The sequence below is a fragment of the Pseudophryne corroboree genome, chromosome 7 (genome assembly GCF_028390025.1).
Source record: "Pseudophryne corroboree isolate aPseCor3 chromosome 7, aPseCor3.hap2, whole genome shotgun sequence".
Lineage (NCBI taxonomy): Eukaryota > Metazoa > Chordata > Amphibia > Anura > Myobatrachidae > Pseudophryne > Pseudophryne corroboree.
The window spans coordinates 93,299,552-93,324,528 of NC_086450.1; the positions used below are offsets into that span (position 1 = coordinate 93,299,552).

The 24,977-nt window shown below is 47.5% G+C and overlaps 1 protein-coding gene across 1 annotated transcript in view; it reads left to right on the top strand.

The window, feature by feature from the left end:
• Nucleotides 1–2: 2 nt before the first annotated feature.
• The window catches only part of CIR1 (corepressor interacting with RBPJ, CIR1), a 224,195-nt gene continuing 199,220 nt past the window's right edge, over nt 3–24,977 (top strand). The window contains exons 1-3 of the mRNA XM_063933433.1: nt 3–263; nt 9,510–9,604; nt 23,857–23,930. Of these exons, the coding sequence (XP_063789503.1) occupies nt 192–263; nt 9,510–9,604; nt 23,857–23,930 (241 nt within the window). The 5' untranslated portion in view covers nt 3–191. The remainder of the gene's footprint in view (nt 264–9,509; nt 9,605–23,856; nt 23,931–24,977) is intronic.

Here is a 24,977-nt window from a genome sequence, read left to right on the forward strand (position 1 = left end):
GTACGCTCAGCCGACGCACTTCCGGGAAAGCAGCTGTGGGGAATGTTTGTGTTTCTAAGAGGCTGACGGGCTGTAATTGCAGCTGGTGGGGCGGGTGATACATTGTTGCCCTCTACCTGGGTGCCTGTCCGGCGCCGGGCGAGTTGCGAGGTTCCTTATTTATTGTTACTCCCCTAGCAGCAGTCGACACCATGGGGAAGTCATTCGCTAATTTCATGTGCAAGAAGGATTTCCATCCCGCCTCCAAGTCCAACATCAAGAAGGTGAGAGACCCCTGGAGGGCGGTATAGCATGCAGGCTACCAGGGGTAGTGTGGTCTGGGAGCCAGGGACATGGAGCTCCTGCTACCTGATGGTGCTACTCTGTATATTCAGATCTAGTGGTCCCTGATGACCCTTCTACCCTCCCTATGTTTATGGTTGGTTCTATATCGGAGTGGGAGAAAAGTACGCTCGCCACGCTTCGGGCTCGGAGGCTCGCTCCGCTCCGCCTGCCACCTGATTACTAAAGGTAATAGTTGGTGGCGTGGATAGTAGAGGAACTATCCCGCTGGCCTTGCTCCTCCCCCTTGTGTTGTGACTCCTCCCCTAGACGGAAAAGGTCCCTTAGCCCACTTGATTCTAGCATCTACCGTGGGAGAAGGGACCTTCTGACGTACCGAGGGGAGGAGACCCGTCACCAGGGGGAGGAGCTACGGCCGAACAAGGTACCCGAAAAGTACCCTCACGGGCTCGCTTCGCTCGCCACGCTTCGGGCACGGTGGCTCGCTTCGCTCGCCACCTAATTATTAAAGGTAATAGTTGGTGGCGTGGATACTAGAGCAACTGTACCGCTGGCGTAGCTCCTCCCCCTTGTGTCGTGGCTCCTCCCCCTGACGGAAAAGGTTCCTTAGGATGTTTATATTGATGTGTAAGGGGACGTACTAAAAGGAATGACACTCTGCTCTGCATAAATGGAATGCTAATTGACTTTAATGGGAGCACATTGAACTTTTATGTATATTTCAAAAGCTCTTAAAATTGTGAAGTACAGTATATCTAAAGCACACATCTTCCTAAGGTGATGTCACATATTTTACATCCAGAATGATGCAGAATGACAGCGTTTTTATTTGCTGCCCCTAAGCAAAATTAGCAATAAACCAATACATTTGTCCCATGATCCCCTAAGCACACACACTAATCGTTTTCCATATGTGTCCGCCTACATCTGTACACTACTATTTATGTCACAGAATGATGGCGGTTTTATTTTCCGCCCCTAAGCAAAATTATCATTAAAAAGCAGTGCATATGTCCCATATAAACCCCCAAGTTTCCTATGGTTCCCCTAAGTGCACTCACTAATCCTTTTCCATATGCGTCCGCCTACATCTGTACCCTACTATACATGTCACATAATGCGGAAATGACGGCGGTTTACTATGGAATGACAGCTGTTTTATTCGCCGCCCGTAAGCAAATATAGCAATAAAACAATGTGTGCCATATAGATATCTGATTTTTCCCTAAGTGCACACATCATAGTGCCAGCTTCTTACCAGTCCAGGCTTCTATATATTATTTACATATAACTACTACCTGACCCTATAAGCGGTCTGATGGCTGATACCATCCCCTCTCTTTTTCATCCCAGAGTATACAACCCAATGAACTTCAGATCAAATAAAGACAAGGAGGCGGACGTAGGGGAGAAAGGGATCACAGCTTTTATTTAGAACTGATGGTTATTTAAGTCATCCTTCAGTACTCGGGAAAGGAAAAAACCCATGTGGGGGAAACCTTTGGGGAACCATGGCTGGAAGGACTGCCCTTCCCTCTGGGCATTAAGAGGCTCTGCAGCTGTAGTGGGGATGTAAGTGGCGGGCAGGGGTGCCAGGAGCCATCAAATTCACCTTTACAAAAGGCAAAACAGACCAGACTCATAACGGGCAGCAGCAATCTTGTGTGCATTCATCCCACTCTCTAATGCACTGTTTTTCAACCACTGTGCCGTGGCACACTAGTGTGCCCTGAGCAGTCTCCAGGTGTGCTGCCATAGAAGCACAGCCAGGCCCGTTAGTGTTTTGCCGCTACTGAGGCCCTGGAATGATCAATACTGGTGGGTTTAGTGGTTGCAGAGCCAGTTCTAATTTTGGGCCCGGGCAGTGTTGGGCTCTTCTGGCTTTCTCAGATGTGGCTCAGGTGTTACCTATGGAGAAGCTGCGACATGACATCCTAGGACACTGCACCATGCATCACCATTATATCTGAGTGTTGGCAATATTAAAATTTTGTTCAGTGTGCCGCGAGTTGTAAAAGGTTGAAAATCTCTGCTCTAATGATTTCATGCTAAAAAATGCCAAACCTGATCACTAATATCCCTTTTACACCTACGAGCACGGGTCGCAGCCGGGAGCCTGACACGGGAGCTGCCCCCTGCTGCGACCCGTGCTCGGTCCCTTTCCCATTAGCAGTCACAACCCGGCATATGCCGGGTTGGTGACGCTTCTAGCTACACGGCAGGGGCGGCGCAGGGAGATCACATGATCTCCCAGCGCCGCCCATCCATACAGTGTAAACGGGAGCCGTGTCGCATCGACACGGCTCCCGTTTACACTACACCCTACCCGGATCATTCCCGTGTCCTACCCAGGTAAATAGCCGGGTAGGATTCACGGGTCACTTGATCCGGGTTTACCCTTTTCCACTTGCCAAAAACACGGGTAAATGCGCGCCCCCGTGCATTTACCCGTGTTTTTTGAGCTAGTGGAAAAGGGGTATAAATTAATTTCCTTGTCTGGATTATCTCTCCTGACTCTGGGTGGGACTAGACTACACCACTGTCTGCGTTGGAGACTTCATCACTTTGTGGGGGTATGACTGCGTCACAATCTGGGTGGGTACTGGCAGACGCGTCACTCTGAGAATCCGGTGCTGCCTGTCCTATGGTGTGTTCCTGGACAAATGCAGATTCTTTCTCTTGCGCTGAAGAAGAAACGGAATCCCCATCCAACCTGTAATACAAAAAGAGTCATTGTATCATTTGCTCATTAGTGCTGTGCCCGCTAGATGAACAGTTAGCTCCCTTTTCTCTATCGTCCTAGTGGATGCTGGGGTTCCTGAAAGGACCATGGGGAATAGCGGCTCCGCAGGAGACAGGGCACAAAAAGTAAAGCTTTAGGATCAGGTGGTGTGCACTGGCTCCTCCCCCTATGACCCTCCTCCAAGCCTCAGTTAGATTTTTGTGCCCGGCCGAGAAGGGTGCAATCTAGGTGGCTCTCCTAAAGAGCTGCTTAGAAAAGTTTAGCTTAGGTTTTTTATTTTACAGTGAGTCCTGCTGGCAACAGGATCACTGCAACGAGGGACTTAGGGGAGAAGAAGTGAACTCACCTGCGTGCAGGATGGATTGGCTTCTTTGGCTACTGGACATTAGCTCCAGAGGGACGATCACAGGTACAGCCTGGATGGTCACCGGAGCCTCGCCGCCGGCCCCCTTGCAGATGCTGAAACAAGAAGAAGGTCCAGAATCGGCGGCATGAAGACTCCTCAGTCTTCTTAAGGTAGCGCACAGCACTGCAGCTGTGCGCCATTTCCTCTCAGCACACTTCACACGGCAGTCACTGAGGGTGCAGGGCGCTGGGAGGGGGGCGCCCTGGGAGGCAATGAAAACCTATTTTTGGCTAAAAATACCTCACATATAGCCTCCGGGGGCTATATGGAGATATTTAACCCCTGCCAGAATCCGTTAAGAGCGGGAGACGAGGCCGCCGAAAAAGGGGAGGGGCCTATCTCCTCAGCACACAGCGCCATTTTCCCTCACAGAAAGGCTGGAGGGAAGGCTCCCAGGCTCTCCCCTGCACTGCACTACAGAAACAGGGTTAAAACAGAGAGGGGGGGCACTAATTTGGCGTTAGAAATATATAAAAAAGATGCTATAAGGGAAAACACTTAGTATCCCAGGGGTACAGATTGGAATGTCGAGACGTTTCCCCTGCGCAGGCTCCTGAAGTCTGCTTTACCAAGGTCTCCCTCCGACAAGGAGGCAGTATGGGAAACAATTCACGAGCTGTATTCCCAGCAGGTGATAATTAAATTACCCCTCCTACAACAAGAAAAGGGGTATTATTCCACACTATATTGTGGTACTGAAGCCAGAAGGCTAGGTGAGACCTATTCTAAATCTAAAAAAATTTGAACACTTACAAAGGTTCAAATCAAGATGGAGTCACTCAGAGCAGTGATAACGAACCGGGAAGAAGGGGACTATCTGGTGTCCCGAGACATCAGGGATGCTTACCTCCATGTCCCAAATTTGCCCTTATCACTAAGGGTACCTCAGGTTCGTGGTACAGAACTGTCACTATCAGTTTCAGACGCTGCCGTTTGGATTGTCCACGGCACCCCGGGTCTTTACCAAGGTAATGGCCGAAATGATGGTTCTTCTTCGAAGAAAAGGCGTCTTAATTATCCCTTACTTGGACGATCTCCTGATAAGGGCAAAGTCCAGGGAACAGTTGGAGGTCGGAGTAGCACTATCTCGGATACTGTTACAACAGCAGGGGTGGATTCTAAATATTCCAAAATCGCAGCTGATCCCGACAACAAGTCTCCTGTGCTTAGGGATAATTCTGGACACAGTCCAGAAAAAGGTGTTTCTCCCGGAAGAGAAAGCCAGGGAGTTATCCGAGCTAGTCAGGAACCTCCTAAAATCAGTGCATCATTGCACAAGGGCCATGGTAAAAAAATGGTGACTTCCTTCGAAGCAATTCCAGTCGGCAGATTTCATGCAAGAACTTTTCAGTGGGATCTGCTGGACAAATGGTCCGGATCGCATCTTCAGATGCATCAGCGGATAACCCTATATCCAAGGACAAGGGTGTCTCTCCTGTGGTGGTTACAGAGTGCTCATCTTCTAGAGGGCCGCAGATTCGGCATTCAGTTTTGGATGTTGGTGACCACGGAGGCCAGCCCGAGAGGCTGGGGAGCAGTCACACAAGGAAAAAATTTCCAGGGAGTGTGATCAAGTCTGGAGACTTTTCTCCACATAAATATAGCTAAGGGTAAATTTATAATGCTCTAAGCTTAGCAAGACCTCTGCTTCAAGGTCAGCCGGTATTGATCCAGTGGGATAAAACATCACGGCAGTCGCCCACGTAAATAGACAGGGCGGCACAAGAAGCAGGAGGGCAGTGGCAAAAACTGCAAGGACTTTTCGCTGGGCGGAAAATCATGTGATAGCACTGTCAGCAGTGTTTCATTCCGGGAATGGAAACTGGGAAGCAGACTTCCTCAGTAGGCACGACCTCCACCCGGCAGAGTGGGAACTTCATGGGGAAGTTTTCCACATGATTGTAAACCGTTGGGAATTACCAAAGGTGGACATGATGGCGTCCCGTCTGAACAAAAAACGGGACAGGTATTGCGCCAGGTTAAGAGACCCTCAGGCAATAGCTGTGGACGTTCTGGTAACACCGTGGGTGTACCAGTCGGTGTATGTGTTCCATCCTCTGCTTTTCATACCTAAGGTACTGAGAATTATAAGACGTAGAGGAGTAAGAACTATACTCATGGCTCCGGATTGGCCAAGAAGGACTTGGTACCCGGAACTTCAAGAGATGCTCACAGAGGACTTATGGCCTCTGCCGCTAAGAAGGGACTTGTTTCAGCAAGTACCATGTCTGTTCCAAGACTTACCGCAGCTGCGTTTGACGGCATGGCGGTGGAACGCCGGATCCTAAGGGAAAAGGCATTCAGGAAGAGGTCATTCCTACCCTGGTCAAAGCCAGAAAGGAGGTGACCGCACAACATTATCACCACATATGGCGAAAATATGTTGCGTGGTGTGAGGCCAGGAAGGCCCCACGAAGAAATTTCAACTCGGTCGATTCCTGCATTTCCTGCAAACAGGAGTGTCTATGGGCCTCAAATTGGGGTCCATTAAGGTTCAAATTTCGGCCCTGTCGATTTTTCTTCCAGAAAGAATTGGCTTCAGTTCCTGAAGTCCAGAAGTTTGTCAAGGGAGTATTGCATATACAACCCCCTTTTGTGCCTCCAGTGGCACTGTGGGATCTCAACGTAGTTCTGGGATTCCTCAAAACACATTGGTTTAAAACCAGTCAAATCTGTGGATTTGAAGCATCTCACATGAAAAGTGAACATGCTCTTGGACCTGGCCTGGACCAGGCGAGTGTCAAATTGGTGGTTTTTTTTTCTCAAAAAAGCCCATATCTGTTTGTCCATTCGGACAGGGCAGAGCTGCGGACTCGTCCCCAGTTCTCTCCCTAAGGTGGTGTCAGTGTTTCACCTGAACCAGCTTACTGTGGTGTCTTGCGCCTACTAGGGACTTGGAGGACTCCAAGTTGCTAGATGTGGTCAGGGCCCTGAAAATATAGGTTCCAGGACGGCTGGAGTCAGGAAAACTGACTTGCTGTTATCCTGTATGCACCCAACAAACTGGGTGCTCTTGCTTTTAAGCAGACTTTTGCTAGTTGGATGTGTAATACAATTCAGCTTGCACATTCTGTGGCAGGCCTGCCACAGCCAAAATATGTAAATGCCCATTCCACAAGGAAGGTGGGCTCATCTTGGGCGGCTGCCCGAGGGGTCTCGGCTTTACAACTTTGCCGAGCGGCTATTTAGTCAGGGGCAAACACGTTTGTAAAATCCTACAAATTTGATACCCTGGCTAAGGAGGACCTGGAGTTCTCTCATTCGGTGCTGCAGAGTCATCCGCACTCTCCCGCCCGTTTGGGAGCTTTGGTATAATCCCCATGGTCCTTTCAGGAACCCCAGCATCCACTAGGACGATAGAGAAAATAAGAATTTACTTACCGATAATTCTATTTCTCGGAGTCCGTAGTGGATGCTGGGCGCCCATCCCAAGTGCGGATTATCTGCATTACTTGTACATAGTTACAAAAATCGGGTTATTATTTGTTGTGAGCCATCTTTTCAGAGGCTCCGCTGTTATCATACTGTTAACTGGGTTCAGATCACAGGTTGTACAGTGTGATTGGTGTGGCTGGTATGAGTCTTACCCGGGATTCATAAATCCTTCCTTATTGTGTACGCTCGTCCGGGCACAGTATCCTAACTGAGGCTTGGAGGAGGGTCATAGGGGGAGGAGCCAGTGCACACCACCTGATCCTAAAGCTTTACTTTTTGTGCCCTGTCTCCTGCGGAGCCGCTATTCCCCATGGTCCTTTCAGGAACCCCAGCATCCACTACGGACTCCGAGAAATAGAATTATCGGTAAGTAAATTCTTATTTTCCCACATAATGTGCAGCTGCACTCGCCTACTCTTCTGGAACATCCATATTTATTTAGGAAGTCCGTGGGCTCCCTACTGAAGTGGGAGAAATGGGTGAAATTATGATATGATATGCTCAGAAAATCGCATCATCTTGTACCTGACCCCTCTTGACAGACCTGTAATGTAAAGCATTATGTCATGAGGTGAGCCCTATGAGACGCACCCAGCTACGCCCCCTCAGTGATCCGCTGCATGTCCCCTCCTGGATTTTTTCAGTGGAGGAAGATTACAGGAGGAAGTTGTCACGTATGTGATCGTGTTGCACAGAGGCCACTTCCGAAGGAGGGTTCCGGCTCTGGCCTTCTTCAGGTTGCTGAAACCCTGGGGACCAATGCCGGGAATACTTCACATTCCTGATATGCATCCGGAAAGTATTCACAGCGCTTCACTTTTTCCACATTTTGTTATGTTGCCGCCTTATTCCAAAATGGAAGAAATTAATTTTTTCCCTCAAAATTCTACACACAATACCCCATAATGACAACGTGAAAAAAGTTTTTTTGAGGTTTTTGCAAATCTATTAAAAATAAAAAAACTAAGCTGTCTTTCCATTGTAAACCGCCTTCATTCCACATTATGTGACATGTATAGTAGGGTACAGATGTAGGCAGACACATATGGAAAAGGATTAGTGTGTGCGCTTAGGGGATCATAGAAAAATCGGGGGTTTTATATGGGACATATGCACTGCTTTCATGCTAATTTTGCTTAGGGATGGTGGATAAAACAGCTGTCATTCCATAGCAAACCGCCGTCATTCTGCATCATTCTAGATGTAAAATATGTGACATCACCTTAGGAAGATGTGTGCTTTAGATAAACTTCATAAGAGTTTTTGAAATATACATATAAGTTCAGTGTGCTCCCATTATAGTCAATTGGCATTCCTTTTAGTATCTCCTATGTGTAAGAACATCTGACAGTAACTTCCTGTGTTACATTGTGTGTGCAAAGATATTTACATTACTTGTCAGCTCTAGTGACAAATCCTTGCCACGCTGATACCGCTTTTATACTAAAATAACGGGTCGCAGCCGGGAGCCGTACACGGATGCAACCCGTCAAGAGACACCTTTCAGACAGCGTCTCGACCCAGCATAATGCCAGGTTGGTTATGTCACCACCGACACGCGGAGGCGGCAGTTGGAGATTAAAATACTTCCAAGCACCTCCTCTTTATGCAGTGAACGGGTCCAGGGTCACATCGACCCGGCTAACCCTGGATCAACCCTGCAAGCTAGACAGGTTTGAGTCCCAGTTAGCTGAACCCGGGTTAACCACATAGGCATTTCTAGCACACTCTACACCCATATATTATACTTACCACTCTGGAGTCCCGCTGCGGTGGCCCTGCACTGTGGATTGAAATCACTTGGAAAATGGCTACCGCAGTAATTTCCGAGTGATTTGCGCATTATGCCAAAGTGTACTGCTGCCAGTGTGGAGGGGGGCCCGCAATGGAGGCTGCACGCGGGTCCCCGACTCTCTTAAAACGCCCCTGACTCCTGAGTTATCGCGGCATTAAACCTGGTTTTTAGTGGCGGTGTGAAAGGGGTATGACTTAATTATTATTCAGTTCTGTGCAGAAGTTTTAGGCAGGGGTTGAAAAAATGCTGCAAAGTAAGAATGCTTTCAAAAATAGAAGTGTTAATGGTTTATCAATTAGCAAAATGCAAAGTGAATGAACAGAAGAGATATCTAAATCAAATCAGTATTTGGTGTGACCACTCTTTGCCTTCAAAACAGCATCAATTCTTCTAGGTACATTTGCACACAGTTTTTGAAGGAACTCAGCAGGGAGGTTGTGCCAAACATCTTGGAGAAATAACCACAGATCTTCTGTGGATGTAGGTTTGCTCAAATCCTTCTTTCTCTTCAAGTAATCCCAGACAGACTCGATGTTGAGATCAGGGCTCTGCGGGGTTATATCATCATTTCCGGGACTCCTTAATGACATTGGCTGTATGTTTGGGGTCGTTGTCCTGCTGCAGAGTAAATTTGTAGCCAATCAGATGCCTCCCTGATGGTATTACATGATTAAGTACCTGTCATGCCAAGTACGTATCTCGATTGATTGATTTGACAATTGCTGGTAAAGGCTAAATCCAGGTTCTTTATTACTCTTGTATTTAGTTGATTGGTTCATTGCTACTACTAATTTGTATATATCCTATTCTCTAAATAAAATGAATTGATGTACATGTTTTAATTCCAGGTATGGATGGCAGAGCAGAAAATATCATATGACAAGAAGAAACAGGAAGATTTAATGCAACAGTACGTAAAAGAACAAGATTCTTACAACAATCGGTGAGTTCATTTATAATGGAGAGTGACATTTGTCCTCTTCTAAAGACGTATCCCATTTCCTCCTAACTGATGGTCCTTCCTGTACTATAGTATAATATATATAAAATGATATGGAAGAGTGTTGAGTGCGTATGTAACACATAATGTAAACTGCTATAGTTTGAAAGTACTTTTTCCTGTAACCCAATAGCATATCTCCCGACATGACCCATTCCAGAAGGGACAAAATACTCTGCTCCTGGGCTTCCTTCTTAATGTATGCTTACCATCACCTGTATAGAAACACGTTTGTTATCAATTAACCTGTACAAAACAGGTGACAGCAATCCTAAATTAAGAGGGAAGTCCAGGAACAGGGTCATTATTTATTTGTTCGTTGACCTGCTCCATATGATGATGGTGCTTTTTTGTTTGTTTTTACCTTTAAAAAACAAATCATGCATAATATATTAGTTTAGTTGTCTGGAACGTGTTTGTATCGGGTGGCCGGCAGTTGGGAGACCGCCAGTCACCATACCGACGCCGGGATCCCGTTTAGAAGATGGCCGGCAGGAAGGGGGGGGGGGGGGGGGGGGGGCGAGCGCATCTAAGCCCCTTTCGGGATTGGCAGCTCACTGCGTTTGCCACAGGTTCTAGTCCCACTCTATGGGTATTTTAGACACCTACGAGTGGGAATAGTCCCTGTTCGCCATGCCGACCGGCGGGTTAGTCAGTGTTCGGGATGCTGGCGCCGGTATTGTGACCGTCTGTTACATAACCGCATCCCTCTGGAATATTATATTTGTATGTACAGACGATGTACATGTAGTCATTTGTTAGCATTCATTATTCTCATTACATAACATTTTTAAAAGAGATCTTATTGCTTGGAACATACTGGCGCCATTGCCGTTTACTCATCTGCGTATTAGGGGTGTTTTCACACTGCCTGAGGAAACCGTGCATTGTACCAAGAAACACACTGCAAGTACCATCCTTAGGGAGAATTTAATTTCTTTTTCTTTGTTTTTATTGTCTGCTATTTTATTTGTGAAATTGTGTGCTACTGTATATTAGTCATTTATAGGTTTTTAAAAAGAAAAAACTTATCAATTCGATTGGAATAATATTTGCACTCTTCCTTTGTTTTCTCTGTTACATGTTATTATATCTTTCTCTTACTTCCTAGAGGATGCTGGGGACTCCGTAAGGGGTATAGATGGGCTCCGCAGGAGATATGGGCACTATAAAGAACTTTAGAATAGGTGTGCACTGGCTCCTTCCTCTATGCCCCTCCTCCAGACCTCAGTTAGATCCTGTGCCCAGAGGAGATTGGGTGCATTACAGGGGAGCTCTCCTGAGTTTCTCTGATAAAGAATTTTGTTAGGTTTTTTATTTTCAGGGAGCACTGCTGGCAACAGGCTCCCTGCATCGTGGGACTGAGGAGAGAGAAGCAGACCTACTTAAGTGATAGGCTCTGCTTCTTAGGCTACTGGACACCATTAGCTCCAGAGGGAGTCGGAACGCAGGTCTTCCCTCGCTGTTCGTCCCGGAGCCGCGCCGCCGTCCTCCTCGCAGAGCCGGAAGATAGAAGCCGGGTGAGTATAAGAAGAAAAGAAGACTTCAAAGCGGCAGAAGACTTCAGATCTTCACTGAGGTAAGCGCGGCGCGCCATTGCTCCCACACAATACACACACTAGCGGGCACTGATGGGCGCAGGGGGGGTGCCCGGGCCAGCAATAAAACCTCTATATCTGGCATTTTTAGGTGGGACACTGCAGCGGCAGTAATTCTTTGAATCCCCCGCCAGTTTTGAGATACTTTGAGCGGGACCGAAGCCCGCCGCTGGAGGGGGCGGAGCTTGGTCCCTCAGCACTAACCAGCGCCATTTTCTCCACAGAGATCTGCAGAGAAGCTGGCTCCCCGGTCTCTCCCCTGCTGAATACGGTGACACAGGGCTGAAAAGAGGAGGGGGGGCACTTGTAAGGCGCAGTGAGTGTATTAACACAGTGATTAAGATAAAAGCGCTATTATCTGGGAGTTTATTTTCAAGTGTCAGTTGGCGCTGGGTGTGTGCTGGCATACTCTCTCTCTGTCTTTCCAAAGGGCCTTATTGGGGAACTGTCTCCTTTATAACTATATCCCTGTGTGTGTGGGGGTGTCGGTACGAGTGTGTCGGCATGTCTGATGCGAAGGCTCAGCTAAGGAGGAGGTGGAGCAGATGATTGTGGTGTCTCCGTCGGCAACGCTGACTCATGATTGGATGGACATGTGGAATGTTTTAAATGCAAATGTGACATTATTACATAAGAGATTGGACAAAGCAGAGTCCAGGGAAAAAGCAGGGAGAGTCAATCCACGGCTTCGGCTGGGTCACCGGGCCCTTCTAGGTCTCAAAAACGTCCCCTGTCCCAAATAGCAGACACTGATACCGACACGGACTCTGACTCCAGTGTCGACTACGATGAAGCGAGGTTACACCCAAGGGTGGCAAAAAGTATTCATTATATGATTGTTGCAATAAAAGATGTTTTGCATATCACAGATGACCCCTCTGTCCCTGACACGAGGGTGCGCATGTATAAGGAAAAGAAACCTGAGGTAACCTTTCCCCCATCCCATGAACTTAACGAGTTATTTGAAAAAGCTTGGGAAACTCCAGATAAAAAACTGCAGATTCCCAAGAGGATTCTTATGGCGTATCCTTTCCCTGCACAGGACAGGGTACGTTGGGAATCCTCACCCAGGGTGGACAAGGCTTTAACACGCCTGTCCAAGAAAGTGGCGCTACCGTCTCCGGACACGGCAGCCCTCAAGGATCCTGCTGATCGCAGACAGGAAACTACTTTAAAGTCTATTTATGCGCATACAGGTGCTTTGCTCAGACCGGCAATAGCATCGGCGTGGGTGTGTAGTGCGGTGGCAGCTTGGACAGATACCATGTCAGCTGACCTTGATACCCTAGATAGGGATACCATTTTATTGACCTTAGGCCACATTAAAGACGCAGTCTTATATATGAGGGACGCTCAAAGAGACGTTGGGCTGCTGGGTTCGAGAGCCAACGCCATGGCGATTTCTGCTAGGCGAGCCCTGTGGACCCGCCAATGGACGGGTGATGCCGACTCAAAGAGGCATATGGAGGTTTTGCCATACAAAGGTGAAGTTTTATTTGGGGAAGGTCTCGCGGACCTGGTGGCCACAGCTACCGTGGGTAAATCTACCTTTTTGCCTTTTGTTCCCCCGCAGCATAAGAAAACTCCACAATATCAGATGCAGTCCTCTCGGTCGCATAAGTCCAGAAGAGGTCGGTGCTCATCTTTCCTCGCCAGAAGTAAGGGTAGAGGAAAGAGAGCTTCTGCTCCGGCTAGTTCCCAGGAGCAGAAGTCCTCCCCGGCTTCTACTAAATCCACTGCATGATGCTGGTGCTCCACTGAGGGAGTCCACACCGGTGGGGGCACGTCTTCGACTCTTCAGCCAGGTCTGGGTTCTGTCAGACGTGGATCCTTGGGCGATGGATATTGTATCCCAAGGCTACAAACTGGAATTCGAAGAGGTGCCCCCTCGCCGTTTTTTCAAGTCTGCCTTGCCAGCTTCTTCCCCAGAGAGGGAAGTAGTGTTCGCTGCAATTCAAAAGCTGTATCAACAGCAAGTGATTGTCAAGGTTCTCCTAGTTCAACAGGGGAAAGGGTACTATTCGACCCTGTTCGTGTTCCCGAAGCCGGATGGTTCGGTCAGACCCATTTTAAATCTAAAATCCCTAAACCTGTACTTGAAAAAGTTCAAATTCAAGATGGAATCGCTCCGGGCTGTGATCTCCAGTCTGGAAGGGGGGGATTTTATGGTGTCACTTGACATAAAGGATGCATACCTTCATGTCCCCATATATCCTCCTCATCAGGCGTACCTGAGATTCGCTGTACGGGACTGTCATTACCAGTTTCAGACGTTGCCGTTTGGGCTTTCCACGAGATGATGGTGCTCCTGCGCAGGCAGGGAGTCACAATTATCCCGTACTTGGACGATCTCCTGATAAAAGCAAGATCGAGAGATCAATTGCAGAAGAGCGTGTCGCTCTCCCTGAGAATACTACAACAACACGGTTGGATTCTCAATCTGCCAAAGTCACAATTGATTCCAACGACTCGACTATTATTCCTAGGCATGATTCTGGACATGGAACAGAAGAGGGTTTTTCTCCTGTTGGAAAAAGCCCAGGAACTCCAGAACATGGTCAGAGACTTGCTAAAACCAAAAAGAGTGTCTGTTCATCAATGCACTCGAGTTCTGGGGAAAATGGTGGCAGCCTACGAGGCCATCCCCTTCGGCAGGTTTCATGCAAGGACGTTTCAGTGGGACCTACTGGACAAGTGATCAGGGTCCCATCTACTAATACATTGTCCCCCCGGGCCAGGGTGTCTCTCCTGTGGTGGCTGCAAAGTGCTCACCTTCTAGAGGGTCGCAGGTTCGGCATTCAAGACTGGGTTCTGGTGACCACGGACGCGAGCCTCCGAGGATGGGGAGCAGTCACACAAGGAAGAAGTTTTCAGGGCCTTTGGTCAAGCCAGAAGTCTTGTCTACACATCAACGTACTGGAATTGAGGGCCATATACAACTGCCTACAACAAGCGGAGAATATTCTTCGCGGCCTATCGGTTCTGATTCAATCAGACAACGTCACAGCCGTGGCTCATGTAAACCGCCAAGGCGGGACAAGGAGCAGAGTGGCAATGGCGGAAGCCACCAGGATTCTGCGCTGGGCGGAAAATCACGTAAGCGCTCTGTCAGCGGTCTTCATTCCGGGAGTGGACAACTGGGAAGCAAACCTCCTCAGCAGACACGATCTCCATCCAGGAGAGTGGGGACTTCAATGCACAAAATGGTAAGCTGCTCAATCAGATTGTGATGTCAATCAGGTGCTAAAAGGGAGGGGTAATTCTGTGTAGGAAAAAACAATTTGTGTTCCCTATTGCACACCGAGTGAAAAATATTACTACATAATAGTCAGATAATACGGAGATCTTAGTTGCGTATATCTGCAGATATAGGGTTAAGCCCCCAGGCCGATCGACAAGGCTTCTCCGTCACTGGGGGTCCATAATACTAGGTATGGGTCCGGGGTGCAGGACCCCATAATGTCGGCACAGGTCGGCTACCCCAGGTCAGCACACAGGTGAGAATTAATAAGGGTTAATAAGAAGCACAGAAGTGCTATGTAAGTGGTGTGATTAAAATAATACAAAAATATATACAAAGTGATAGGGAAAATCATAAGTGTTAATAAAGCGTTAGGGTGTGCCGACCTGAAGCCGCCCAGCCATACCGACTCAGGGGCCACCGCACCCAACACCCACCCCATAAATAATTACAAATATGTCTGGGTTAAATTCCCAGTGTAAGGCCACATGATAATGCCTCCTACAGCATCTGAGAGCCAGCTTACCTGGAGATACCCCTAGCTTCTCCAATGGCACTCTGGAGTCAGCAGGAGTGGGGACTTCATCAAGACGTTTTTACAGAGATAACAAGTCTTTGGGGAATTCCTCACATAGACATAATGGCGTCACGCCTCAACAAGAAGCTTCGGAGGTATTGTGCCAGGTCAAGGGACCCTCAGGCAGTAGCGGTGGACGCCCTGGTGACACCTTGGGTGTTTCAGTCGGTCTATGTGTTCCCCCCTCTTTCTCTAATCTCAAAAATATTGAGAATCATAAGACAAAAAAAAAAAAAAAGTGAGAACAATCCTCATTGTTCCAGATTGGCCTCGAAGGGCCTGGTATTCAGATCTTCAGGAGATGCTCACAGGAGATCCATGGCCTCTTCCTCTTAGGGAGGACCTGTTACAACAGGGGTCCTGCGTGTTCCAAGACTTACCGCGGTTACGTTTGACGGCATGGCGGTTGATCACCGAATCCTAGCTGGGAAAGGTATTCCGGAGGAGGTCATCCCTACTCTGATAAAGGCTAGGAAGGAGGTGACGGCAAAACATTATCACCGTATCTGGAGGAAATATGTTTCTTGGTGTGAAGCCAAGAATGCTCCTACGGAAGATTTCCATCTGGGCCGTTTTCTCCACTTTCTACAGACAGGAGTGGATATGGGCCTAAAATTAGGCTCCATTAAGGTACAAATTTCGGCCCTATCTATTTTCTTTCAGAAGGAATTGGCTTCTCTCCCAGAAGTCCAGACTTTTGTAAAGGGAGTACTGCACATCCAGCCTCCTTTTGTGCCCCCAGGGGCACCCTGGGACCTTAACGTGGTGTTACAGTTCCTGAAGTCTCACTGGTTTGAACCTCTTCAAACGGTTGAATTGAAATCTCTCACTTGGAAAGTGGTCATGTTGTTGGCCTTGGCATCTGCAAGGCGGGTGTCCGAATTGGTGGCCTTGTCTCACAAGAGCCCCTATTTGACCTTCCATGTGGATAGAGCAGAGTTGAGGACTCGTCCTCAATTTTTGCCTAAGGTGGTTTCTTCATTTCATGTGAACCAACCTATTGTGGTGCCCGTGGCTACGGGTGACTTGGAGGATTCCAAGTCCCTGGATGTAGTCAGGGCCTTAAAAATCTATGTAGCCAGGACGGCTCAAGTTAGGAAAACAGAAGCACTGTTTGTCCTGTATGCAGCCAACAAAGTTGGCGCTCCTGCTTCTAAGCAGACTATTGTTCGCTGGATCTGTAACACGATTCAGCAGGCTCATTCTACGGCGGGATTGACGTTAACAAATTCAGTAAAGGCCCATTCCACTAGGAAGGTGGCCTCTTCTTGGGCAGCTGCCCGGGCGTCTCGGCTTTACAGCTTTGCCAAGCAGCTACTTGGTCAGGTTCAAACACTTTTGCAAAGTTCTATAAGTTTGATACCCTGGCTGATGAGGACCTTGCGTTTGCTCAGTCGGTGCTGCAGAGTCGTCCACACTCTCCCGCCCGGTCTGGAGCTTTGGTATAAACCCCATGGTCCTTACGGAGTCCCCAACATCCTCTAGAACGTAAGAGAAAATAAGATTTTAAACCTATTGGTAAATCTTTTTCTCCAAGTCCGTAGAGGATGCTGGGCGCCCGTCCCAGTGCGGACGAAATCTGCAAGGCTTGTATATAGTTGTTGCTTACATAAGGGTTATGTTACAGTTGAGATCGGTCTTTAGCTGATACTGGTTTTTTGTTCATACTGTTAACTGGTTGCGTATATTCCAGGTTATACGGTGTGGATGGTGTGGGCTGGTATGAATCTTGCCCTTAGGTTAACAAAATCCTTTCCTCATATTGTCCATCTCCTCTGGGCACAGTTTCTCTGAGGTCTGGAGGAGGGGCATAGAGGGAGGAGCCAGTGCACACCCATTCTAAAGTTCTTTTATAGTGCCCATATCTCCTGCGGAGCCCGTCTATACCCCATGGTCCTTACGGAGTCCCCAGCATCCTCTACGGAGTAGGAGAAAAAGATTTACCGGTAGGTTTAAAATCTTATTTTATTTTGTGAGTGCGTTCTTGCATATTAAGTATTTTATTGAAAATATATTAGAAATACTTCTTTCTCATATGTCCTTGGGGATACTGGGAATCCATTTAGTACCATGGGGTATAGATGGGTCCACAAGGAGCCTTGGGTACTTTTAAAATTTGATAGTGTGCGCTTGCTCCTTCCTCTATGCCCCTCCTACCAGACTCGGTTTAGAATATGTGCCCGGAGGAGCCGGTCACGTCGTTGGAAGCTCCTGAAAAGTTTTCTGCATTTATTTTGTATGTTTGTTCTTTTCAGGCAGGACTGGAAGTTACCAGCCTTCCTGATTCATGGGACTTAAGGGGGGGGGACGGCCCAACCTCTTGAAGGGTTAATGGTCCCGTTCCCCACTGACAGGACACTAGCTCCTGAGGGAACTATTCACAAGCCCAACCACGGCGAGCGTACATTCCCGCAGCACGCCGCCACCCCTAACAGAGCCAGAAGATAGAATGGTGAGTACTAAGCCGGCGTCCCGGTTAACTAGTCGCTGGCCATTATGGCGGCATGAGGGTACGGAAACGCACGGCTTCTCATGGGGTGGCTGGATCTCCAGACTCAGTACACAGTGCAGACGCACCGCTTCTGAGGGAGCGAACTGAGTCTAAGTACACTACGTGTGTACACAGTACCCAGACTGGCATTACAGACTTAAAAGGGGGCTGACTCCATTTTAGGCACTAAAATACCTCAGCCAGTATAAAAAAAAAAAGCGGGAAGACTGCGCGCCATTGAAAGGGTGGGGCTTCACTATGAGCGGATCCAGCAGCTCACCAACGCCATTTTCCCTCTGCAGTGGACACAGACGCTGACTGACAGGGATGCGCAGCTCTTCCGGAGAGACTCCATATTACCTCAGCGGTACCAGGGGGTTATAGCAGGGGGGGAGCACTTACTAGTGTACTAAGCCCCAATCTGGGTACTTAGTCTGCGACCCGGCTAAGCTTGGCATTAGCAGTAAGGGCACTGTGTGCTGTCTCCAGACTATCTCTGTGTCTCTCTTAAAGGGCTCTTTGTGGGTTAATTCTGCATTTAACCTCTTCCTGTGTGTGTGTGCTGTCACAGTATGTCAGGCAAAGAGTGTGTTTCATGTAAGGCACAGTGTCCTCTTCTCCAGGGGGTTCACTGCAGTATACTCAGTGCAGTACACCCTCCCAGGCTAGCGGGGCAGAGCCAGCTTGGCTGGATTCCATTAGGGGAATGATTTCCAATATTTCTACTAAATTGTCCAAAGAGAAGCAATACTTAAGACAATCGATAACTGAGTTCATGAACAGAGGACTCTGTACCCAAATTTGTCCGCAAAAACTTCCTTTGTCTGACTCTGATGATAAGGGGTCAGACATGGAGGAGAGGGAGGTGGACTCAGAGGTGGGGGAGGCTACTCTGTCACAGGGAATAGAGGTTCTCATAGAAGCTATTGGAGAAGTTCTGCATATCCCTGATAAGGTAACAGAGGAGACTGAGGAATCTTATTTTAATATAAAAAATAAATCCTCAGCCACTTTTCCTGTGTCAAAGGAACTAAATACCCTGTTTAAAGAACCGTGGGTTAATCCTGATAGGAAATTTCAAATCCCTAAAAGGTTGATATTATCTTTTCCCTTTCCTCCTGAGGATGGGAAAAAATGGGAAAATCCACCGATAGTGGATGCATCAGTATCCATGCTGTCACGGAAAATTGTATTGCCTGTCTCGGGTGCAGCCTGCCTAAAAGACACTGCTGATCATAGAATTGAGAATACACTCAAATCTTTCGATACAGCTGCTGGGGTGGCCCAGAGACCCACTATAGCATGTTGGTGGATTACTAAGGCCATCGCCAAATGGTCGGGTAACCTAATTGAGGGGTTAGGTACCTTGCCTCAGGGGGAGATTATTTTACTCCTGCCACATATAAAGGACTGCGAATTTTATGGTGGAAGCCATAAAAGAAATAGGCTTGCTTAATGCACGCACCCCTACTATAGTAGTTTCAGCACGCAGAGGCTTATGGCTACGCCAGTGGACTGCTGACGCAGACTCCAGGAAAGGCGTAGAAGGCCTAGCCTTCACAGGAGAGACCTTATTTGGAGATGGACTAGACACATGGATCTCCAAAGCTACTGCGAGTAAGTCCACGTATCTTCCTTCTGCAGCTCCCCCAGACCTAATATACAGTCCTTTCGGACTGCCAAGTTTAAGGGCAAAACCAAAGATTCTTCTACAGCCACCAGAGGCGCTAGAGATAAACCACGAAAACCAGCGACTGCTGGTTCACAGGAACAGAGCTCATGCTCTGCTTTCTCAAAGCCTTCAGCATGACGGTGGACCGCGATGCCTGAAAGACTGGCAGGTGGGAGCCCGACTAAAATTTTTCAGTCACATCTAGACAACGTCATGCCAGGATCCCTGGGTCATAGATCTTATTTCCCAGGGCTACAGACTGGAGTTTCAGGAGCTCCCACCTCACAGATGCTTCCTGTGAAACTGATAAGCCGGATTGAAGAAAGTATAACCTTACAGGATGCCATTCAAAAACTGGTACAGACTCAGGTCATTGTTCCCGTTCCGCCTCATCTGCAAAACAAGGGATAGTATTCCAACTTGTTTGTAGTACCAAAACCGGACGGTTCGGTAAGACCGATTTTGAACCTCAAGTCGTTGAACCCGTACTTACGAGTGTTCAAATTCAAGATGGAGTCTCTGAGAGTGGTGATCTCAGGTCTGGAGGAGGGGTAATTCCTTGTGTCTCTGGATATCATGGATGCGTACCTTCACATTCCGATCTGGCCGCCTCATCAGGCTTATCTACGGTTTGCACTGCAGGACTGTCACTACCAGTTCCAGGCCCTGCCATTTGGTCTCTCCACAGCACTGAGAGTGTTCACCAAGGTGATATCATCTCTGCTATTTCTGCTCCGCAAACAGGGAGTGAACATAATTCCGTAACTAGACGATCTTTTGATAAAGGCACCGTCCAGGGAGCAGTTGTTGGACAGCATTAGCCTCTCAACCAGACTACTCCTGGATCACGGGTGGTTTCTGAACTTGCCAAAATCTCACCTGGAACAGACGCAGAGGCTTCCTTTCCTGGGAATGATACTGGACACAGAGTCTCAGAGAGTGTTCCTTCTCTTGGAGAAGGCTATGAAAATCCAGTCGATGGTTCGGACTGTCCTGAAGCCAACACGGATCTCGGGGCATTTATGTATTCGCCTGCTGGGGAAAATGGTGGCCTCTGATAAGGCGCTTCAGTATGGAAGGTTTCATGCGAGGCCCTTCCAGCTGGATCTGTTGGACAAATGGTCCGGATCGCATCTTCACATGCACCAGAGGATCTGTCTGTCGCTAAAAGCCATAATCTCCCGTCTGTGGTGGCTACAGACTTCTCGCCTCGTCAAGGGTCGGAGGTTCGGGATTCAGAATTGGATTCTGCTAACCACAGACGCAAGACTCGGAGGTTGGGGCGCAGTCACCTAGGGGGTGCAGTTTCAAGGAAGATGGTCAAGTCAGGAAGTCGTCCTTCCAATAAACATCTTGGAGCTCAGGGCAATCTGCAATGCCCTTCTGCAGGCCTCATCTCTACTTCAGAATCAGGCCATTCAAGTCCAGTCAGACAATGTAACCACGGTAACGTACATAAACCGACAGGGCGGAACGAAAAGCAGAGCAGCAATATCATAGGTGTCAAGAATTCTCCTCTTGGTGGAAAAACACGCTGTGGCGTTGTCGGTGGTCTTCATTCCGGGAGTAAACAACTGGGAAGCAGACTTCCTCAGCAGACACGACCTGCACCTGTGGGAGTGGGGCCTCCACCCGGAGGTGTTCCGGTGGATGACACGTCGGCGGGGATATCCATGATGGCCTCTCGACTCAACAAGAAGCTCATGCGGTATTGTTCCAGGTCGAGGGACCCACAAGCAGTGGTTGTAGACGCTCTGACAACTCCGTGGGTCTACCAGCTGGTGTACGTGTTTCCTCCACTTCCTCTGATCCCAAGAATTCTAAAGAGAATAAAAAATGAAAAGGTTCAAGCCTCATTGCTCCGGACTGGCCTCAAAGGGCCTCGTACATGGATCTTCTCGAGATGCTGATCGAAGATCCGTGGCCTCCACCTCTTTGCTAGGATCTTCTGCAACAGGGCCCGTTCGTCTATCAAGACTTACCGCGGCAACGTTTAACGGCATGGAAGTTGAACGGCTGATTCTAGCCAGGAGAGGGATTCCTGACAAGGTCATCCCGACTGTGATCCAAGCCAGGAAGGGGGTAACGTCTAAACATTACCAGCGTATATGGAAGAAATATGTCTGTTTGATGTGAGAGCAGACAATATTCTGTGGTGGAATTTCATCTGGGACGTCTCCTACTTTTTCTGCAGTCGGGAGTGGATGTGGGCCTTCGCCTAGGCTCAATTAAAGTCCAAATTTCGCCTTGTCTATTTACTTTCAGAAACAATTGGCTTCTCTCCCTGAGGTCCAGACATTTTTGAAAGGTGTTCTGCACATCCAGCCTCCCTTTGTGCCTCCCACGGCACCTTGGGATCTCAATTTGGTGCTACAGTTCCTCCAATCAGACTGGTTTGAACCGTTACAGGAGGTTGACGTAAAGTACCTTACGTGGAAGACCGTCACACTGTTGGCCTTGGCTTTAGCAAGACGTGTGTCTCTGTTAGGGGCATTGTCTCACAAGAGCCCCTACTTAATTTTCCATGAGGATAGAGCTGAACTCGGAACTCGTCAGCAATTTTTTCCTAAGGTGGTGTTCACGTTTCACATCAACCAACCTATTGTGGTTCCGGCTGTTACGGACACCTCTGCTACTTCAAAGTCTTTGGATTTTGTGAGGGCCTTGAAGGTGTACGTTAAGAGGACAGCTCTTCACAGGAAATCTGACTCGCTGTTTGTTCTCTATGATCCCAATAAAATTGGGTGTCCTGCTTCAAAGCAGTCAATTGCGCACTGTATCAGGCTCACTATCCAGCATGCTTATTCCATGGCAGGATTGCCGGTTCCAAAATTAGTACAGGCCCACTCTACTAGGTTGGTGGGTTCTTCTTGGGTGGCTGCCCAGGGTGTCTCGGCTTTACAGCTCTGCCAAGCAGCTACTCGGTCAGGTTCGAACACATTTTGCAAAGTTTTACAAGTTCTATACTTTGGCCTCTGAGGACCTTCAGTTTGGTCAATCAGTTCTGCAGGAACCTCAGCACTCTCCCACCCGGTTTGGGAGCTTTGGTACTTCCCTATGGTACTAAATGAATTCCCAGTATCCTCAAAGACGTAAGAGAAAATAGGATTTTAATTACCTACCGGTAAATCCTTTTCTCGTAGTGGGGGATACTGGACGCCCGCCCAGTGCTTAGTTCTTCCTGTACTGTTACTTGGTTAAGTATTCTGGTTTGTTCAGCTGTTGCTGTTCGTGTTTCAAGTTTGGTTAGCATGGCTTTCCTATTGTTCTGTGTGTGCTGGTTCGTAATCTCACCACTTTCCTTATCTATCCTTCTCTCAGTGTATGTCAGTCTCCTGGGGCACAGTTTCCTAGACAGAGTCTGGTAGGAGGGGCATAGAGGGAGGAGCCAGTGCACACTATCGAATTCTTTAAGTGCCGAAGGTTCCTAGTGGACCCGTCTATACCCCATGGTACTAAATGGATTCCCAGTATCCTCTGTGGACTACGAGATAAGGATTTACTGGTAGGTAATTAAAATCCTATTTTCCATGTCATTGGACGATCCTTTTCTATCGTTGGTTTCTCACAAATAGATTTTCATATTAGGTTGGTTCACCCCCCACTCAGAGAACCTAATATCACCAGGGTTCACATTCTAATGGTTTAACCTAGTATCCTCTATATTGGGATCTCTGGGTGTAATTCTGAGTTGATTGCAGCAGCGAGTTTGTTAACAATTGGGCAAAACCATGTGCACTGCAGGGGGGGCAGAGATAACATTTGCAGAGAGAGTTAGATTTGGGTGGGTTATATTGTTTCTGTGCAGGGTAAATACTGGCTGCTTTATTTTTACACTGCAATTTAGATTTCAGTTTGAATACACACCACCCAAATCTAACTCTCTCTGCACATGTTATATCTGTCCCCCCTGCAGTGCACATGGTTTTGCCCAACTGCTAGCAAATTTGCTGCTGCGATTAACTCTGAATTAGGCCCTCTGTTCCTACGCTGATGTAAAACGTATGGTTCTTGCATTTCCCATCTGTATAACTTAAAAACCATTTTGTCCACTGATTCTTACTTCTACCCAGACGTCCTATCTTGCTAGTTTGTAGTATCGGGTATTTAATAATTTTCAATTATTTACCAGATATGAAACAAAAAGGTCTTAACAACATATGTTTACTGTATAAATTGGGGGTTCCTAAACTTTCTTAAATCATGGCACACTAGAGTGTCAACAATTTTTTTTTCACTTCACCGCTAGGCCAAAAATTTCTTATTGGAAAATTCTGTAGAGATTATTAGATTAAGAAAATTGGGCTGACCTGTTATACTTAGTTATGTGGTGGACAGGGCTGCGCTGCGCTTCTGTTTGTCCACACTTTAATGAACGGCAGCCACCAGCTCTGATTTTGTTTGTCACAGTGACCATACATTAATTGAGTTTTGTCCTGGACCATCAACCCGTGACACCCCCCTGCAGAATCCTGGGCTGCCACTGCACCCAGTTTGGGAATCAGTGGTATAAATTAACAGCAAAATATACCTTGGCAGAACTTGCATGCAATACGTTATATCTTATGGGAGCTCTGTAAAATAACTTACACCTGTTTCTCTTTTCGCATAAACAGATTGCTTCTGGGTGATGAACGTGTGAAAAATGGGCTAAATTTCATGTATGAAGCCCCTCCAGGAGCTGAGAAAGGTACATTGCTAATGTCATAGTAGAGCAGAAAGGTATAGAGGAAATAATCTATAGGATTCCCTGGTTTTAAAGGGGATTAATCATTAGTGTGTTAACCTTGGTAATCAATTACACGAAAACCACAAACTGATAAACTGCATACTGTACAGAGATGAATGGGGGTAATTCTGAGTTGATCGCAGCAGCAAATTTGTTAGCATTTGGGAAAAACCATGTGCACTGCAGGTGTGGCAGATATAACATTTGCAGAGAGAGTTAGATTTGGGTGAGTTATATTGTTTCTGTGCAGGGTAAATACTGGCTGCTTTATTTTTACACTGCAATTTAGATTTCAGTTTGAACATACCCCACCCAAATCTAACTCTCTCTGCACATGTTATATCTGCCCCACCTGCAGTGCACATGGTTTGCCCAACTGCTAACAAATTTACTGCTGCGATCAACTCTGAATTAGGCCCAATGATCAGTGCCAGTTTGCACGTGGAGTTATTGGCTAATTATTGCCAATCACCTGCACATATCTAGAAACAATTCTTCCTACTCCAGTAATGCGCATACCCAGTTCCTCCCAGCAGTGGCTCCTTCTCTGAAAGCTTTCTTTGGCCAGTTACTACAGTTCTCTCTCCAGGTCAAGTCTTACAAGAGTGGTATGCAGTTTGCGCACCAGGAACATAATGTTGCCAGGTTGAATGGCTTAGGGTGTGTACACACGGTGAGATCCTTGCTATGCACAATTTTCACTTGCGATTTCCCTTGATCTCCCTGGAGCCCAGATAGCACAGATTTTAACTAACTTTTCTTGAGATATGGACTATGTGTGTTTTTACGATTTTGGCTTATGTGAGATGACATTGACATGTGAGATGAATTAGATAGTACACCGATCTAGCAAGGATTGACTTGCCTGCACAGCCTATCTTTTCTTGCGATGCCGACCTGGCGGGACCGTGCATCAGGATCGAATCGGGATCGCAAGGTGACTTTCACCTTGCGATTTGCACTAACTTTTCTTGTGATTTTTGACTATATAGTCAAAATCGAAAGAAA